This window comes from Chenopodium album, chromosome 11, assembly GCF_948465745.1.
Source record: "Chenopodium album chromosome 11, dcCheAlbu1.1, whole genome shotgun sequence".
NCBI lineage: Eukaryota > Viridiplantae > Streptophyta > Magnoliopsida > Caryophyllales > Amaranthaceae > Chenopodium > Chenopodium album.
In genome coordinates, this window is record NC_137844.1 from 22,313,332 (window position 1) to 22,334,418 (window position 21,087).

The following is a 21,087-nucleotide window of genomic DNA, read 5'->3' on the forward strand; positions in this document are numbered from 1 at the left end:
GGACCTAGATTCATTATGTTTGTAATTATTTAGTGAACTCTAGCGCATCATCACAAGCATCAATAAAATCTAAAGTGCACAATCTACTAATGCATAAATAAAAACATGACATAGTATGGCCCCTTAATCCTAAGAAAACTAATAAAGCAAAACTCCCACTTGAACCTTCATGGATCTCATCCATCTAGCTCCTTTGGGCCTTCACTCCATTGGCTTTTTGGATCAACTGCAACCTGTAATATTATTCTATTCTATCTATTACATACTTAAATAAAATAAAATAAATTACAAAAATACTTGATGGTATGCAGACCATATTTAGATTACAAAAATACATCACGATGCACATATCGTATTTAGAATATATGGGTCATACTAGTCTACATATAGCAATAAATAACATCATATATTATAAAGTGCCATATAATAAATCACTCATCATGCTTTCCTAAAATACAACATCGAATGTTCATAATTAAGGAAACATGGCATCTAAATGTCTCATATTTAATTAAATTACTGCAATTAGACAATATCTTATATTATTCATGACAAATCATAAAATATCATACATTCTATTTTAGGTATGAGATAGAATCAAATCTTATAATCTTGAAAGATAAATCATATTTATTCTCCATGATTATCCTAACTTATTTATGATATTCTATCTTAATTGCCTAGCCAATCACTATATTTTAAATCAATTATATCCTAAAATAATTATGGGATAATCACATTATTTAAATCAGTTATTATTCTTTTGGAATATGCTCAAAAAAATCCTAACAAATCCTATCCAAAATTAACATCATTAATTATGGATAATCATCAAATTAACAACTTTAATATGGATAATCATCAAATTAATCAACTTTTGAAAATTTGATTTTATCCTAAAATAAAATTGATTTTATCTTGAAATATTTTTAAACATTTAAAAAAAAAAATGATACTGCACGGCTACTGGCTACCATGGTTGGCTAGGTGAAGCTAGCCAGGGTGGCTGACTGCTTTACAGCAGCCACTGCCGCAAGGCAACAACGAGCAGCAGCAGTGGCAGTCACGGCAGCAACGTGCAACGCTTGCACAGCTGCTGCCCAGCCACCCTGGACCGCCTTCCCTCCCCTTCCCCTCCCTCTTGGACCACCATAGGCGGAAGCCAATGTGGCTACGCCACCCAGCCATGGCTGCCTCCCGAAATTACCATTTAAATTTTTATTTTATTTTTTTATTTCAAATTTAATTAACAACTTTTGTTAAATAAAATTGATGTGGTCCATGATAAATTAAAACATAACATTTATGCTAATTCATCAAATTAAATTCACAATCTAATTTTAAAATCTAGGGTTCTTCATGAAAAATAATCCCCAATTTAATTTAACTTTTAAATTAAATAATTTATCATGCAAAATTCACAATTTATCATGAAATCAATGGTATTAAAATCATGTAGCATATTTAAAATGAACTCGAACAAAAACAAGCACAAAAAATCATATTTTAGGGCTTATTAGGTTCGAAATTTTTGAAAAATTAGGGTTAGGGTTCAAAAAATTCGAATTCAATAGGGCAAAAATTTGATCCTTTTTATGGCTATTTTGAGCAAATTAAATCACATTTAATCAATTACAAAAGTTAAATCGCATTTAATATAATAATTGACCTATAATTAAATTATTCTCCCTCTTAATTGAATTAAAATTGTGGACAATCAAAGAACTAAAATTCAATATGCGTAAATGCAATAAGCTAACTGATACCACTGTAGGATTTTAGATACTCTAAGCGGAAATTCATGAATCATATTCATAAGCATCTAATAACCTAGATCATTGCAAAACACATAAAGAACATATAATTGTACCTTTGAAGCGTGATTCCACGGGCGATCGAGCAAGAACAATGGGAGATAAAGAACCGAAGCGTGATTCTTCTACTTGGTCCACGGGCACAGATTAAACCTTTCAATTAGTCGTGATTGAACCTTTCAATCAACCTTCTACGAGGAGGAGAGAAGGCAAACGAGCCACGAACCACCACTACCACCATGATCAACCACCTTGCTTGGTTGGTTGGTACGGTTATACAGATAAGGGGAGAGAGAGAAAGAGGCGTGTGAGAGAGGGGTTGAGAGTGCTTGGTTGCTTGCTTCACAATTCACTATATGGTTGAATTATCACTTATGTCAACCCTAGGCATGGCCTCTATTTATTTATCACATATATAATTAGAGTCCATGTGAAGCCCAAACACCTAGCCCACTTCTAACTACACTAGCCCTACTCCTTACATGGCTTGTCATATACTCATGAGTCCTATTAATGGGCCTCTTACTTGTTTAACCCAATACCCTTTTTTGTGTGACCTCATAGGATCCATTCTATTGGGCTTTGGACTATTTGACTAGCCCAAATATCATTTACCATTACTAGCAACAGACAATGACGACCCAAAAGAATGAACTTATTATCTCCATAATAGTGATCCTTAATATATCTAGTAATTGCACTTATCGAAGACATAATTCGTTCAAAGCTGTCCTTTGTACCTGCCTTATTGAGGTCGGTATAATCCACGCACATCCTCCATGTTCCATTCGACTTTTTCACAATGACTACATTTTCTACCCAGTCGGGGTAGTAACATTGCCAAATGAAACCTGCGTCCAGCAGCTTCTCTTCTCCATGATTTCTTTTCTTCTGCCTGATAGGCTTGATAGTTGAATTCACGACCAACTTGTGAACGGCAAGATTTGGACTGATGTCCATCATTTCATGGACTTCGAACCCAAACACATCTTTGAATTCTTTCAACGGTTTTACTAAGTCATCTCCAAGCAACCCCATAGCCATAATGCCCACTTGACCATCTGATCAGGCTAGTCTGGGTCGAGCACTATGTCTTTATGATTGCCGGCCGGTTGTGGCCTTAGCTCTTCCGGCCGTCCGATAGTCATTAGCTACTATGTTTGCTCCTTCTTAATCAACTTATACTTTCTGGCAGACTTGGTATGTTCGAAGAGACCCTTCTTCGGAATTTCGATCGGACACTTTTCCATGTCCGCGCGCTGTTGGCTTCACAACCAGCTGATTAAATTTCTTAGCCATTTTCTAGTTTCCTTGAATTGATCCTATATTTTCATCCGTCCGCTCAAACTTCATCAGCATCAAGTGAGGAACAATTACTGCTTTTGCTGCTGTTAAAGTAGGGCGGCCGAGAATTACATTGTACCTCATGAGCTCTTTGACTACTAGGAAGCGGATGGCCATGTCCATTCCTTCTCCCTTCATCCCAATCCGGACAGGCATATCAATTCGTGCGACTGGGTGGATAATACTCTCAAACCGTCATTTCTGGGAAAGGTTCATCCTTCACCCCTTCAGTGTGCATCACATTCTCAAACTTCCATGCATCTTGCTTAATTCCTTTCATGGTTGTGCCCGTTTAGAAAAGCCGCCTGATATAATGGGCACAAACCCTGAATTAGTGTTGTTCCCATCATATTTTTCTTTATCATTTTTCTTCTCGGATTTGTTGTTTGTCCAAGTGTAAGTGAACTTAGACTTCATGACGTTCAAGTTGAGCATGCCCTTCTTGGCCAGCTTGTCTAACAACCTCTCGAAGTTGTTGCAGTCATTTGTGTCATGCCCCACATCTTTGTGGTAATGACAATACTTGTACTTGTCTCTATACTGGGTCGATCCTCTCAACGACTAAGGCTTCTCAAACTCGAACTTGTCCTTGATTTACATCAAAATTGAATAACAATCTTTGTTGAATTCATACTGGGGTTCGTACGTCTTGGATTTCTTTGATTTTGTCTGTTACCAGTCGGCCAACCAAACCTCTTTTCTTTTGTTGCTTCCTTCTTTTTTCTTACCGGCCGAATCTTGCTGAGTAGATTGCTTCCTCTCAGCCCCCTTGGCCGGCACTATCTCTTTTAAAAGCAAACAAAAATCAGCTGCCTCAATATAGGCTTCGGCTTCCCACAAAACACCCACGTATGTACGAACCTTTTTCCTGACCAAGTTAAACTTGAAGCCATTTTCCCTTAGTCCCTGGAGGAAATCCAAATAGGCCATTTCATCCAGCAGATTATGAATCTGGGCTTTCTCTTAATTGAACCTCTGGATGTACGAATGCAACCCCTCGTTCTTTCCTTGGACGATAGTTGCCAAGTTAAGACTGGTCTTCTAGGGAGGTATATTATAGGAGAAGTTTCCAACAAACAACAGACTAAGAGTTGTAAAGAAATTCATGCATTCGGCCAGCAGACTATTAAACCAGTCTTGTACCACACCCTTAAGGGTAGCTAGAAAGCATCTGCACCAGGTGGCATCATCCACACTTTGCAAATACATTAGATTTCTGTATGAAGTGACGTGTTCTTTTGGGTTGTCCGTACCATCATAGGCACCCACAAGTACACTCTTCACCTTCGCTGGTTGAGGAGAGTTGAGAATCTCTTGAGAAAATAGAGGCGGCTTGTCACCAAGATTTAACAAGCGTATTTTCCAATCAATGGGCTGAGGTTGTGCGGCCACTCCGGCCAGGTAAGTTGCCTGGTTGTACGGTTAGCCATGTTGCTTATACTGTCCATTAAGAAGGGGGTTAGGCAGTAGAATTGCATTGAAATTCTAGGGCATCTGATATTGGAGTGGTTGAACTACTGGAATTAGATTAGGCGTACGGTAAGCTTGACTTCTGCTGGTCTTGGCCGAGCTGGTATGCTTGGAGAGCGCGTGGTTTGAGAAATCATCTCGAATAGGCTGCCCGCTCACGTTGCTTATGCCGAATGTACTCCCTTGCATCCTTCCAATGCCGAGACGGCTTAGTTACTTCCTTCTGAGGCTGTTTGGTCTGCCCCCAACCGATTGCATTTTCTCGAGGAGCCTAGACATATTCGTCCGTGGCACCCTCGGTGAACGTCCGTGTCGGCGGAATGGGGTATTCCCGACATCTTCAATGTTAGCCGCCTTGCTGTGAGCTTTCCACTAAGGGCCTTCTCCTTCTCTCATGGGCTGCTGCCTAGAAGAAGAAGGTATCTTGCTCTCAAGCTCTATTCGGAGCTTGCTTAAGGTAACCTGGAAAGACTCCAGCAGTCACCGGAGCCTCGGCCTCATGGAATGAGGCAGTCAAAGGATCACTGGTATTGATTGTTGCGATTAGATTCACTACATGTCTGTCCTGGCCAGGATCGAGACTAGTGTTTCAGGGTTTTTTGTGATTCCCTCGGGATACTAGTCTGATAAGTGGTCTTTATGACCACTTTTATGACCCATTTTCCCCTATATTAAAGTCCTTTCTCGTTCCTTTTTCCCTCTTTTTCCCTAGTTTTGATGTAATTTGCTTACTCTCCCTCTCTTGGTAGCTTTTAGCCAATATTATGTGATTTCAGGTGTTTTTCCCACCATTTTCCTTCTTTACCTCTTTCCTCCACTATTTTATTTATATTTGTGTATGAGTGTTTGTTCAGGTTGAACGGAAAGCTTGCATTACTTTCCTTGAAGTTTCTCTTATACCTCGGAATGCTTTGGAGTAGGAGGAGTGTGGAGCATGAAGCATTTTTTGAGAGCTGGATCAGTCGCAAGGAGCGGCCGCTCACCCCTGTAGGAGCGCCCGCTCCTGTCGAGCCTTTTTCTCATCATTTTCGGCAGTTTAGTGGAGCGGTCGCCCTCTTCTGAAGGAGCGCCCGCTCCCCTCTAAAGGAGCGCCTGCTCCTCTTTAGTGGAGCGTCCATTCCCATGGGTACGAGCAATTGTCCTGACCCTCTAGAGCGGCCACTCCCCCTCGATTGTGTGGCCACTCCCCTAGGTATTCCGTGCATTATTATTTTATTTTAAGACTTTATTTTGGGGAATGAGAGAGGGGTATAAATACCCTTAATGATGTAATTAGAGGGATTACTCTGTTTTTAGCCCTAATCTAGAGAGAGAAACTATTGGTAATCTAGAGAGAGAAAATTGTTCAATCTTCAATTTCATCTTTGTAATCAAACTTCTTCAAGGTTTCCTTCAATTCAATTTAAGAATTTCATGTTTCTTCTTCAATAAAACTTAAATGGTAGTAATCTCTTACTCTCCTTTGGTGTTTGGTTTAATGTTTTTGATAATATTGATTTCCTTTTAATTCTTTTATTTATCTTGTTTGATTGCTTTTTCTTGAATTTTGAATCATGTGTAGCTTGGTTAAGATTGAATGCTTGCTTAGAGTAGTTGTGATGGCTATTTTCTTTCCTCTAGCTTAGATTTTAGCTAGGGAAAAGGGTGAAGATCATGATTGATTAGGATCATATTGATGATTGATTGGATTTAGCCTTGATTTGACGATTTTGTACTTAAATTGCTTGGAGTTATTGATGTGCACCTTTAATTCCAATATTTTTGATCTAAATTAGATGCATGGGAATGATCTAGTTTAGGTTGGATCTAATTCATCAATTTGCTTGAGTAATTGCATAGGAATGAATTATTTGAGTAGAATTTGTATTCCTTGACATGAATCCATGTTGATTATCATTGTTGTCTTGTTTGATCATGATTGGAACCCCCTCACCCTAGTGATTTGATTATATTTCTCCCAATTCTAGTTTTTCATTCCTTATTTTAGTGTTTTTAGTTTGAACTTTCTTATTAGCTTGCTTTAATCTTTGCAGTAGTTAATTTGATCATTGAATTTCACAAAAACAATCAAAATACCCCTTGTTACTTGCAATAGATTCTTAATTTCACTTGATTGTGCAATACTCCGTTTCTTTGAGGATCGAACCTTTACTTTCCACTAACTAGCTTAGTGTAAGTTTAGGTTATAAATTTCTAATTTGATTTAGGGTAGTAGCCCCCACGACCTACTTTCCCGTGATCATGGTCGCGCTCTTCGGACAGATGGGCTCGGACATCTGCAAAATAGCGAATATTTCGTTTATCGGAATATTCGCCTCTGACTGTCAAGTTAATAACCGGAAAACGGAAAAGCTAGAGAGAGAAAGTAGAGAGAAGTTGAAGCTCTTAATGCTCTTTTTTAATGGTATGTCACAATCCACCTCCCATCATAAATGATTGGGGTATTTACAAGGATGGGAATTGTGCCCCTTTAGGGTTATTACCCTAGAATTTCGTGCCCTGATTGGCGGCGCAATTAGGTGTTGACACGTGTCCTGATGGGAGTGCCGTTTTGCGGCTTTCTCGGGATTTGGGCCTCCTGAAGTAAGGAGGCTCTTTACTCTTTTTCAGGTGCTCTTTGTAGGGCTTTTACATGTGTCATCTTCCTATAGGGAAACATGTCGCCTTTTGATTAGGTCACGTGTCGCTATTGGATTGGTCCACGTATTAGGGTTATTTTTACCCCAACTAATAATAATAATAATTATTATTATTATTTTTATTATTTATTTATTTTCATTTTTTTTTCTCTTATTTCATTTTCTCAATATTTTAATCAGAATATTTATTTTTTATATATAAAAGGGGAATTTTGATTTTTTTTATTTTTTTATTTTTTGATGCTTTAAATGATTTCTCCCCCAATTCTAATACAAGAACCATAAGAAAACAAAGGGAGTATAATAGCATAGCTTAACATTATTATAAACACTTAATCTATGTATGTAATCATGCAAGACAATTGATTTTTTAAAATTTAATCTTTTTTCTATTATTTGTAATTTCAATATTTTCATATAATCCTACTATTTTTCAGAAAAAAAAAATATATATATTGTCCAAATATCATTGAATCGAGGATGTTATTATTCCTACAAATAAGGTTTAATACTCTGTACATAATTTTATAAATCTTATTTGGTTAATAAAAAAAAAATTGATATCAATTTATCTTTGAGCTTTTATAAACACTCATATAGTGGAAGATGTAGTTTTTATACTCATTTGTCTAATCGACTCTTTCGTTATTATATTCTATATTCTATTTCATTTTTTAATTTGTCCATATTATTTATATAATTTTTTAGATTATTTTTCAATAAATGCAATGAAATTATTGTGCATAGCACGAGAAATTAAATATATTGAAATCACCGTGCATGGCATGGGTTTTAACTTAATATATTCATAAAGATGAGCTCATAAGGCTCATGTATCTATGCTTTTGTCTATGAAACTAAAATGGTTGGATATTAATCTATAAAAATTGATATTTGATAGAGTGAGAGATAGCTGATTAGGTGGTTGGGGTCCAGTTGGGTCCTTGGATCAATTTTCATCACCCACCCTTATAACTCTCTAAACATTCGAGTTTTTTTATAAAGGTAGAATCGGTTCGGTCCCATCAATTCTTTTGATTTTTCCACCGATTATACCAAGGTATTAACAATTTTGTCTACCATTCAAAGTATTTGGTGGATTAGGCTTGTAGAATTATACGATTTCATTATCCGGATCACCATTTTAGTAACACACGAAATAAAGGATTCGGATGAAGCTCCACCGGATAGAGGAGTACTAATGTAGATTTGTTATGCATTTGCAAATGCATAACAAATATTAAAATATTGAAAAGCACATGGGGGTGAGAGAAAAGAGGAGAGAAATGGATAAGTGAGACCACTTTTAAATGTACCACTGAAAGATTATATAATATCATTGATTATGTAGTAATACTATTTTTACACGCAGTTTGATTCACCAGATGAATATATTGTACCACTACACACATACATAGTACCACTGAATTGTTCAATGGTATTATTTGATCATCCAGTGATACTACTGATTACCCAATGATACTACTCTAAATTCAAAATATGTATTTACGTGAAATGACTCTTATACCCCTCATTATATATTTACTCATACCTAACTAACCTCCCTTTGGAAGGCCTCCCACCGGATACAATCCGAATATAATGTATTGACATTTCTATCCACTCATATTTCTTTAATAAAATACAGTATCTTTATCAAATTATTAGTGTTATGTCGTTTTCCTTTACGAAATGGTGAATCTTGTGCATACTATTTCACATCATTTGACAATAAAGTTGGCAACTTGTCATCTTGTCATTGTATAATTTCTAAACTGAATCTTTGTCTATTTATATAAGCAAAAGGCCAATTGACGACTACGTCCCATAAATATACCATTAAAAAATATCCTTACGCACTATCTAGCTACTTTATATCAATCATAATGGTCAAATTCTTACTGTTAAACTTTTGTTAGAGAAAAAAAGGAAGAAAAAGTAATCATAATGAATTCAAAGTTTTTTGAAGAAAAGTACTTAGATTATGTATTAGTTCCTTCAGGATTAATATTGCTTGGTATATACCATTTATGGCTTCTGCACATCATTATTCATCATCCTACAAGATCTGTCATTGGTCTTAATTCTATCAGCCGCCATCAATGGGTTATTTATATTATGAGGGTTAGTTTTCTTCTCTTCTTACTAGTTCTAATTTCTGATCTAGGTATTTAATATTTTATTGGTCGATTATCTTTTCTATAGATCTTGTTTCTAGTACAAACTCATTGTTGGATTGATAGATCGTTTTTGAGCATGGACATGTTTATGTAATGTTTACTAAATTATTTTAAAACTCGTGCAATGCATAATTTTATAATATGGATTGATATATAGGAATAGATTATATACCCTTAAGTCATATACAGTGTCTGGTTGGTATACTCATTATACATTAAATATATTGATCAAATCTAATTTACTTTATCGGAGTACTTTGTTGCTTTGTGTATGAATTTATGATGATTATATTAAGTACAAGTATAAAGATATGTCAATGTATAGATAAATTACATGGCTTAAATTTCCTAGAAAAAAAATAGGAAAATTTGCAAATTGCAGCCATTTAAAGTTCGTATTTTGCAAATTGCAGCCATTCAAAGAAAATTGCAAATTGCAGCCCAAAAGTTCGTATAAATTGTAAATTGCAGCCCGATTCAATTTTTTCATCGGTTTACATGTCGAAAAATCTTCGATTAAGGTTTTAGAGGTCATTTTTTCCCTTAAGGATCCGAATTGAGCTCGGAATTAGCACAAAAATAATATAAGTGTCTCATTTTTTCAGTTTTCCACGAATCGATACATTTTAGTTACGCAAAACGAGGCACTTGCGTTATTTTTGTGCTAATTCCGAGCTCAATTCGGTTTCTTACGTCCTTACGGACTAAAATGGCCCCTAAAATCTTAATCGAAGATTTTTCGACTTGTAAACCGATGAAAAAGTTGAATCGGGCTGCAATTTAAAATTTATACGAACTATTAGATTGTAATTTGCAATTTTGTTTTTAAATGGCTGCAATTTACAAAATACGAACTTTAAATGTCTGCAATTTGTAAATTTTTCCAAAAAAAAAAAGAAAAAAGAAAAAGAAAACATGGTTTTAATTTTTTGTTAGCTATAACCTGTAATGTTTTTGTGTCTAGGATCCAGCAAAGAATGGTATTTTGGGTGTACAAACAATTCGAAACAACCTAATGGCATCGACACTTCTAGCAACAATTGCGATAACTCTGAGTTCATTGATCAGTGCTATTGTGAGCAGTTCAAGCAATCTGAACTATACAATACACACAACAAAGTATTTATCAGTTTTAATATGCTTTCTTGTAGCATTTTTCTGCAATATGCAGACAACCAGATACTATGCACATATTAGTTTCTTGCTTAATGTACCATCACCATCAACTGAAGGAAGGGAAGAGTTTATTGAGTATGTCTCCGAACAATTGAATCGTGGCTGCCTGTATTGGTCTTTGGGATTGCGAGCATTCTACTTTGCTTTCCCTCTTCTGCTCTGGATCTTCGGTGCCATTGCAATGTTTGCTTGTAGCTGTTTGATGGCTATTCTTCTTTATTTCTTGGATACTGCTAGTTCTTGCCCGAAGTATATTAACAGTGGTAATGCGAACAAGGGTACTCAGAAATCGGATGTTGAATCAATGTAAGTTAAATCTCATCACTTAGTACATCTTACCTCTATTATACAATCTGTTCTGATTGTTAGGACTGTAAGGAGATATGCTATTAATATTTAATACGTGTGATCTAAACGGATGAGGTTCCGTTTACTACACCAGTGACATAATTTTCATTAATTACAGACTACAGTTTATGCAAATTTATTAAAAAAAAAAGAAGAAAAAAAAGCTCCTTAATACATATTTCTGTATTTTTTTCGCAATATTGAAGTTGCTACTAGAGCTTAAGTGTACGTTTTTTCATGCCTTCTGTGATTTTCTAGGAAATTCTTTAACTAGCTTTATGTTTCTTTGAAAATCATTTGTCGTTTTGTTTCATTTTACTGCATAATTAGCTTGACAAGTCAATATAAATTCGTTGAATTATTTTTATGGCTACAGGGGAACAGATTGGTCAGGGAACTCGAACCTCCATTGCTCGCTACTAGGAAACAACAAGCCACAATCTATAAGTACTGATAATTTGTTCACTTCCGCGAGATAGTACATACCTTGAATGCAAGCTCACATAAGCAGTCTCCTGCGAAAAATTCGAAGGAGCATAACAAGTAATTTGTAGCTTTGACAAGTAGTTTTAACTATTATTAGCTCAGAGTCTCAGAGTAATATGGTTACTGATGATTATAGGCCATAATGCTCCGTAGTCTACTGTATTGAATGCATAAAGAAATCCATTGATGGTATTGTTGTTTGTTCTGATTTTCTCCATCTATTATATTAAATTTATTTTTAATTTATGTTTTGCTTTTTATTGATTTATTACTTAATTGCTTTTCTGTGTTTTAATGTTGATGGATATGATGCAAATAATGCAATATCGTACATACAAGTATACAACTTCATAGGAGAAAATTTATATTAAATCAAAGTAAGCAGTCTCCCTTTATTTACTTGCATTAATTTTTGTCTTTTTATTTTTACTTTTTAGTAACAAACAATTACAATATGCAAATACAAATTTTAAGTATCTATTTTCATGTACTACTCCGTTTCATATTATTTGCAACGATTTAACATAAAATAAAGAGAAAAAATATCTAATTATTATAAATAATATAGAACGGAGGTAGTATTAATTTATAACCTACGTATGTTGATTATATGTCTCGAGGACAACACGGAGGACCCATGGGCCTCGAGGACTGGGCTGGATGACTCATCCAAGGAACACCCACGGGCTTCTTTTATAAAAATGAAAATGCATTAATACTTCCGTGTTGTTTAATATGCTAATTAATCATGCCAAAAAAAATTTCATATAGTTTTCTAACTTATCATTAATAATTTTACGAGTACAAAACATAATATGAACCAAAATTAAATATGATAAAGCCTAGAAACCCATAGAATGATAAAAGAGAAAATAGGTACACTGGTGACCGACATATATAAAATTAGAAATAAAATGTATATTAAAAGGGAAATTACAAGTGCAATGGGCAAAGGGAGGGTCCTGCTTTACTAAAAGCAAGTTTAGTACCAAGTGTTAATATTTAGATGTGACATCATTTTTGGTAGTTTTCATTAAAAATGATGTCATCAAATTCTTGATAAGACTCACTAAGACTTGTTCAAATTTGTCACTTTAGCCCGACTCAAATATATGACCCTTTTTTTTTATATGTAGAAAAATGTTAAAAAAAAAAAAAAAAAAAAAGGAAAAATTTCTCCCAATTAATCTGAACTTTGTCTCGTCCGCCCAAATTAATTCGTACTTTTGATTATTATTTATCACTCCCAACTTTAGGGGGTATTAATTTCTATTGCACCCAAATGACTTGCAACCGGATAATCAGGTAAACATTTGTGAATTAATTTTTTTTGCACACGTGTCAATATGTAATTGGATGAAAAATAAATATATAAAAAAAACCCAATAGCCATCCCCTTCCACCAGACCACCGCCACCTCCCCTTAGATTCTCTCAGCCACAACCACTAGTGAACCCAGCCACCTTACCAACACCATAAGAAGCGCAGCGCATCCCTGACCCACCTCGACGCCGGACGCACCCCCTCCCTGGCCCACCTCGACGCTGGACGCCACCTTCTCGGCAACAACACGCCACCAAATGAGAACATCAACCACCACCGTCACCTCTCATCTCCGATCTTCATCAACCTCAATTAATCATTGCACCTTCACACCCACAACCCACCTGCTGCACTCGCCCAACACCACCACCAAACCGCAAACAATCACACACCACCTCTGCCAATTCGCCCAGCACCCCAAACTGCACACACTCACACACCACCTCTTCCAACTCGCCCAGCACCGCCTCTGCCAACTCGCCCAACACACACTCACACCCCCGAATCACCAATTTGGCACACAAGCAGCAACAATTAGCAATTTATGCTCCAATTTAAATTAAAGGGGTTGAAATTCGGTGGAGAAGGGGCGAAAATGGCGGGGGATGGGGAAGATAAGGTGGGTTTTCAGGGCGGGGGAGTGGTGGGCGCCGTTTTCCGGCAGCGGGGGAGGGGATTTTGGGGGTGGGGGCGAATTCCGGCGAGATGGGGGTGGTGATTGAGTGTTTTACGGGATAGGGGTGGGGGCTGGGTTGGGTTTGGTTTTTTTTTAAAAAAAAATTTTATTTATTTATTTTCTTTTTTTTTTAATTTTTTTTGGACCTATCACGTGTTGACACGTGTCTAGGTAACTTGCTACATTAGGTTGGATGACCTGTTGGGTGCAATAGAAATTAATACCCCTAAAGTTGGGAGTAATAGATAATAATCGAAAGTACGGATTAATTTGGGCGGACGAGGCAAAGTTCAGATTAATGGGAGCAATTTTTCCAAAAAAAAATTAATAATAAAAATAAAATTGATGTGGGTCTCAATCTCAAGTCTTAAGTTGAGTCTTGGAATTTTAAGACTCAACTTGAGACTTGCTTGAAATTTAAGAAGAAAAATCGAGGAAGTCTTAAACATAAGTTTTAAGACTCAAGATGATGATGTCACCCCCAAATCTTAATACTTGGGGCTAAACTTGCTCTAAGCTTTAGAACCACGGGTTACCCTATGTGCCAAGCTTGATGTGCTACCCAATATTTGAACGTCAAAGGTCCAACACGGGAATTTAAATTTGAAATGAAGAGGATTTCCAAAAAAAAATAAAAAAAATTGAAGTGAAGAGTATGAGTAACGTAGACAAAAATCATTAATTCCTTCCATCAATTACATAACAACCATTAATTTACGTCCCTCCAAAAAATGAAATAAAATAAAATATACATCCACTCCAACAATCCTCCATCAGCAATTCAACATAACTTTCAACCTCTAATTTATTTATTCTCCCTTTTACCCAACAAAAAAAGCATAAATCTCAACCATAAGATACCAAGAAACATCTACCATTACTTTTAATACCAACGTACTAGTTACATTAGCAGTGGGCACTTGGCATCTTGTCTATTGGCTGTAGCAAGAAGCCAATTATCCAAACTTTGTTCAAATAACCATTGTTTTCTTGTTCAATTTATGTTTCAAAAATAGAAACTCCAAATTTATGAAAATCATACTGAAAATATGAAGATTTTCGAAGAAGAATACTTAGATTTTGTATTAGTTCCATTAGGATTACTAATTCTTGGAATATATCATTCATGGCTTGCGTTTACCATGATTCGGCGTCCGCTAAGAACGGTTGTTTGCCTTAATACCATCATCCGACACCAATGGGTTCACCATATGATGAAGGTTGGTTCCTTTCTCTTTTTTATTAACTCTAGAATCATTTATGATAAATTGTATAAACTAATCCTGAGCTTTAACAAATCAATCGTTGAGGTACAGCCCAATTTCAGATATGTTTTTTGTGTTTGTATTACGAATATTTCTATGATTATTATTGTCTCTTGATATAATTAGTAATTTTTTTTTTTTTTGAAAGAATATAATTAGTAATTTGGTACGAGTATACTTAGATTTGTTTCATTTATTTATTTCGCTTTAGTTTTATCAATGAGGTTGTTGCGATAATACTTAGATCACTCTTGTAGAATTGGAGTGGACTACTGGGACAAAGTATCAGCAATCATCATCAAGTTGTTGACCAACAAATCAAGTACTTTAGTCCACTCAATGTCTTAAACAAAATTAATCTAATTGATGTCGTTTAACAACAACACTATTAAACTACGCTATTAATTAATTTAGTTATTAATATGTAGATATGTCATTAATGTCAAATGGATACACATTCTGAGCTATAAATTTTGCACCAGAACAAAAAAAAAAAAAAAAAAAAAAAAAATTATTTATTTGTAATTCTATTTTAGCAAGCTAGATTTTGCTAGAATTGTGGGTGATTTCCATAAAATTGGTTGGAAAAAATTATAAATTCCAAGAATGTGTCTCGCAAATATTCCCTATATAGTGTCCACGTCATCAACTATTTTTTTCCTAGTTTACAAGAAAATCGCTAATTCGGGCTTGTTTGGCATCGTTTTCAGTTTTCAGTTTTCAGTTTTCTATTTTTTGAAAACAAAAAACCAAAACCAGTAAATTGTTCGTTTGGCATTGTTGTGGTTTTCTATTTTTTGATTTTTTGTTTTTTAAAAGTATATTATATATGTCACATAATGAATAAAAAATTATTTAAACTTATTAAAATCATGATAATTTTAAAAACTAGCAACAAAAAAGTGAAAACACCTTTTTCTTGTTTCCTGTTTTTGGTTTTTAGTTTTAAAAAAAAAGGAAACTGAAAACCAAAAATATTTTCAAACAAGAGAAAAAAGTGTTTTCACTTTTTTGTTGTCAGTTTTTAAAATTACCATAAGTTTAATAAATTTAAATAATTTTTGGAAAATTTGTTAAAAATCATCTTATAAAAACCAAATTTCGTTGAAAACCATCTTAAATTTTTTTTTTTTTTTGGTCAAAACACACTTGTTTTAAATTTTTTTTTGTCATGGCACACCTGTTTTAAAATTATTTTGTTAAGTTCCACCATTTCTTCGTATTCCGACTAATTACTTACATTTCCGGCGTTGACTAACATGTGCACCTCACGTGACCCACTTAACTCTACTTTTCTTTTATTTTTTCCCCCTTTCCCTCCATTCATTCCCCTCTTTATCCATCCTCTTTATCATACTTTGGTTTTTATAGCCTTTTATATAATTGCACGGAAACGTAAGTGACGAAGGGGGAATGAATGAAGGAAAAAGGGAGGAAAAATAATAGAAAAGTGGGGTTAAGCAGGTCACGTGAGGTGCACATGTTAATCAACGCCGGAAATGTCAATGGATAGTGGAAATCTGAAAAGTGGTGGGATTCAACAAAATAAATTTTAAAATAGGTGTGCTTTGACAAAAAAAATTTTAGAAGATGATTTTCAACGAAATTTGGTTTTTATAAGATGGTTTTCAACAAATTTTCCATAATTTTTTATTCATTATATGACATATATTATATCATATTGTTTTGAAAAACAAAAAACAAAAAAAAAACAGAAAAGTACAGTAGTACCAAACGAACCTTTTAGCGGTTTTATCAAAAGGAAACTTTGTTTTGTGTACATGAAATTTAAGTAAGTAAACTGTTAATTCAATTAGCGGTTTTACTTTTAATAAAACCGCTAATAATTAACGGTTGTACTTTTAAAAAATAAAATAAAAATCAATGTTTATGGTGACATAGTCGGTATGTAGGAAATATTTACGAAAACTAGCATAATCTTGAAATTTATAATTTTTCTAACAATATTGATTGAAATCACTCTAGAATTGTTCAGTACGAATACATGTCCACCTTTTTCAAGTATTAGAAACAACCATTTGAAAAAAAAAAAAAAAGTGTTTGATTTTGTCCAAAATAAAGTGCCTAAAAATTTCATACACATAACCAAGTGTGGGACTATAGAATAGTACGTGTACCAAAACATGGACTCCGTTGTTGAAAGGAAGTGTAGAGTTTAGATTAACATAGAAGAAATATGTGAATGCCAAATAACTGAATTGGTTAAATTCTTAGAAGTGTTATATCTAAGACGGTAAGACCTAGGATCAAATCTGGCCTAAATGACCGCAGTTATGTCATCTTACCTCAAACATTCGTATTTCTTAGGATCAAGGGAAGTATGGTATTCTGGGAGTACAAACAATTCGGAACAACCTAAAGGCGGCTACAGTTTTGGCATCAACTGCAATAACACTGAGTTCCCTAATCAGTGCTATTGTGAGCAGCACAAGTAATCTGACCTTTACAATACATACAACCAAGTATTTATCAGTTCTAATATGCTTCCTTGTAGCATTCTTCTGCAATATGCAGAGCATCAGATACTATGCCCATGTTAGTTTCTTGCTTAATGTACCACCACCCTCAGTTGACGAAGACAGAGAAGAGTTCGTTGAATATGTATCCCAACAATTGTACCGCGGCAGCCTGTTTTGGTCTCTTGGTCTGAGAGCTTTCTACTTCTCTTTCCCCCTTCTGCTCTGGATCTTCGGCGCTATTGCAATGTTAGCTTCTAGCTGTTTGTTGGTAATTTTGCTCTATTTCTTGGATACTGCTACCTCTTCTCCAAGCTATCTTCGCAGTTACACTGCTAACAAGGATAATCACAACTCTGACATTGAATCAGCAGGTCACTCAATGTAAGTACTGTTATTATCTAATCAAAGGATCATGCATACATTCTTGTATTCTGCAATATTTATGATCATAATAAACAGAGAAAATGGCATAAATTAAAAAATTCGACCATCAAAATTCTCAGAACAATCTTAATTTGTCCACGAAAGGTTAGTGCGCATTGTTTGTATTTTCTGACATACATATATTGTATTTCAGCTGCAAACATATTTACAGACCATGGAAGTTATTTAATATAATCTTAATGATGATCTTACTAAAAATATGGAAAATGACTTAATCTTGTATGAGCGTTTTATTAAGCATTTTACTTGTGGGCTGGTAAAGGAGAATATGATTTATTAGGGACTAAAACAATTAGCTGATGCTAATGTATATATGCAACTCTTCTTAAATGTTAAGGAAATATGGAGTATGCTAGGTGACACAAATTTTCTATGGTTTCTCCCACTATAGAGGAATGCACGAGTTTTAGTCGTCTGAATAGATTTTTTTGTGTAGTTGATCTATCATTCTATTGTTCTATTTGTCTATGTGAAAAGTGAGTTATCTTCTTCCATCAGCTGTTTAATTAAGGATGATATAAATCCTGTGAATTCTTATGTGGTTTCAGGGGAACTGGTTGGTCAGAGGAATCGAACCTACGTCACCCGCTACTAGGAAGCATCAAGCTACCTTCAACTTCAGATACTTTGAGATAACTATAATGATCTAAATGCAAACTTATAGAATTCAAGGGTTTGCTGTAATTTGTAAAGCAATCCCCTGTGAGAATTTTAAGGAGTAGAGCTAGTAACAGGTATTTTGTAGCAATAACAAGTAAATTTAACGAATTGCTGTAACTAACTGCTTTCCAGAAACTTGTTTCCATCCAAATTTTCTAGTGTTGTCCTCAGCTACAGCGATCATGTATGAACAAATACATAACAATATTACAATATAATAAAAGTATATAAAAGAGGGATAAAAAAGTAATATGGACCCAATTACACGTGAAAAGAGCAAAAATAATAATAGGATCACACTTTAACTGTACCATTGGAGAAGCTTATAAAATATCATTAGAATTCTTATAAAAGTACTATTAAGAGAGTATATAGTACCACTAAAAACATGTAATAACCATTGAATATACAATAGTATTATTTGACCACTCGGTGAGGACTACACTCTAATTATACCACTATAAGCCTATAGAATACCATTGAGAGTGTATTTAGTACAACAGTACAACTACAAGCATTTGTGATATTACTAGATATATAAAATGGTATAATTTGATCACCCAATGATACCACTCGAAATTTGGGATAAAATTACTTCAATGCCCCAGTTTATGCATCCGGCTTACTGGCTATGCGTAACCATTATCCTTTGGAATGCCATGGGTTGGAATCTCCTTGTCATAAACCTCATAGCGGTTTATACCATTTAGTAGAAGAGCCATTAATTTATAAAGAAAAAGAGTTTGACTATACACTCCTTATCCTAGCAAATCCATTTTCATAGATAATTAAATTTTTAAAAATTTCCATAGAAAATCTTATTCTATTCATTACTTTATTCATCCTAGATTAAAAAAAAAAAATTGTATTCAGTTACTTTATTCTACATATAATTAAATTTCCATAGAAAATCTTATTCTATTCAATTACTTATTCTACATATAATTAGATTGTAGTAAGAATTTTTTAAAAAATAAATAAATAAAATAAATAAATAAATAAATTGATACATGAAACTTTATATTAATACTCATATATTTTAACAACATTTTTTCTTTTTTTGACAAAATATCTTGTAACAATATATGTGATGATATATTTGTAGGACTTTAGATACTATAAGCGGAATCGTATGAATCATATTCATAAGCATCTAAACACCAAGATCAATGCATAACACATAAAGAACAAATAATAATATCTTTGAAGCGTGAATCCACGTGCAATCGAGCAAGAACTATGGGAGATAAAAAACCTCAAGCGTGATTCCTCTACTTAGTCTACGGGCACAAATTAAACCTCCACTAATGCTAGTTAGTCGTGATTGAACCTTTCAATCAACCTTCTACGGAGAAGAAAGGAACGAACCAACCAAGATCCACCACCACGAGTACCGCACGCCACCTAGGGTGGCCGGTCGTACGGACGGGGTGAGAAGGGAGGGCATGCATGAGAGAGAGAGAGCGGCTAGGGTTTTTGGAAATTAGTTGCTTGTTTCACAATTAACTGACTTGTGAATTGTGATTTAATTCAACTGATTGTCACGGACTTTATTTATAGATCATATGTAAAATAAGAGTCCATGTCAAGCCCAAAATCCTAACTCTAATCTACCTAATCTAGCCCAACACCAATCATGATCTGTTATATCCTACAATTTTTACACTACCCCCCTGTGCAGCGTGTTGTACCTGCACCCCCCCTCCTCACGACGTCGTTTTGTACGTTATTCATGTTTCCATCTTTTTTTTTCCTTTTTCCTTTTTCTGCCATTTTTGGTTAGTTTTTTAATTTTTTTTTTTAAATGTCTTACTTTTTACTCAAGCTATGTATATATATCATTTTAAACTTTTATTTTCTGTCTCTTCAATTGATTTTGTTCTTATTTTTTTTCTCTCTCTTCAATTTGATTTCATCCAATTTTTTCGTTTGATTTTGATATTTGTGTTTTCTTCTGATGGATGATTCTTCAATTTATTTTATTGAGATTGAGATTGCGAAGCTGTTCTTCCATTTGGTGTTTCATTGGTTGATTCATTTGTTCATCAATGTGAGCTATTATAATCCTAATTTTATTATTTTTTTACATTATTGTGTTTATGTTATGCTCTGTTTTTATAATTTCTGGATTTTTTTGTATTTTGATGCTCTGTATTTTGTTAATTGATTTATGTTTCCTGTAATTTTGATTTCATATAATCGCAATTTTGTTGTTCTGCATGTTCATTGTGATTTTGATGCTTTGTAAATGAAAATTATTAGTTTATTTTGATGCTTTCTATTTCGCTAATTATTTTGATTTTGTATATCGATTTGATCTTCTACATGAAAATTGCAAAAATCGCAGTACATTTAGTACATTTTGTTTTGCTAGATCTTAATTTAAATTGTTTTTATGTTCTACTGTGTTTTAATTTGTTTTGTTTAATTGGTTAAACATTTTAAAGTTTTTTTGATCAAATGTAGTATGCTAAATAATCATGTTTATATTATCATATGTTTTATTGTTTGTTGCTGACTTACTGATATTTTTTTTTATTATTGTTCATTTTTAATTGATAAATGATCATTTGTGTTTACATGATCATTTTTAATTACATTAGATTTTAAATTTTTTTATAGTTGATTATTTGTTGTTTGTTATTGTACATTTTATGCTTTGACGTTGATCATAATTTTACTATATATATTTATGTAGAGGGAAAAAAGGATGGTATTGTTTATCAAGAAGCAGATAAGTCTGAATTATTGCATAAAGGATTCAAATCTGAAAACGAAGCTT

General features: G+C 34.1%; 2 protein-coding genes across 2 annotated transcripts; both read left to right on the forward strand.

Annotated features, from left to right (window-relative positions):
• The first annotated feature begins 9,110 nt into the window (after nt 1-9,110).
• LOC145568734 (uncharacterized) lies at nt 9,111-11,703 on the forward strand. The gene is made up of 3 exons (XM_081628148.1): nt 9,111-9,391; nt 10,412-10,929; nt 11,348-11,703. The coding sequence occupies exons 1-3, from the start codon at nt 9,215-9,217 to the stop codon at nt 11,448-11,450; spliced, it is 798 nt and encodes a 265-aa protein (XP_081484274.1). The 5' UTR covers nt 9,111-9,214; the 3' UTR covers nt 11,451-11,703.
• Nucleotides 11,704-14,328: 2,625 nt separating this feature from the next.
• Nucleotides 14,329-18,440, forward strand: LOC145567493 (uncharacterized). Its single transcript, XM_081626784.1, has 3 exons — nt 14,329-14,676; nt 17,050-17,582; nt 18,194-18,440. The coding sequence occupies exons 1-3, from the start codon at nt 14,506-14,508 to the stop codon at nt 18,279-18,281; spliced, it is 792 nt and encodes a 263-aa protein (XP_081482910.1). The 5' UTR covers nt 14,329-14,505; the 3' UTR covers nt 18,282-18,440.
• Nucleotides 18,441-21,087: the final 2,647 nt, after the last annotated feature.

Coding starts and splice junctions, on each gene's coding strand:
- LOC145568734 (XM_081628148.1), top strand. CDS start 9,215: ATGAATTCAAAGTTTTTTGAAGAAAAGTACTTAGATTATGTATTAGTT. Junction 9,392..10,411: donor GGGTTATTTATATTATGAGG/GTTAGTTTTCTT, acceptor TTTTGTGTCTAG/GATCCAGCAAAGAATGGTAT. Junction 10,930..11,347: donor AAATCGGATGTTGAATCAAT/GTAAGTTAAATC, acceptor TTATGGCTACAG/GGGAACAGATTGGTCAGGGA.
- LOC145567493 (XM_081626784.1), top strand. CDS start 14,506: ATGAAGATTTTCGAAGAAGAATACTTAGATTTTGTATTAGTTCCATTA. Junction 14,677..17,049: donor GGGTTCACCATATGATGAAG/GTTGGTTCCTTT, acceptor CGTATTTCTTAG/GATCAAGGGAAGTATGGTAT. Junction 17,583..18,193: donor GAATCAGCAGGTCACTCAAT/GTAAGTACTGTT, acceptor ATGTGGTTTCAG/GGGAACTGGTTGGTCAGAGG.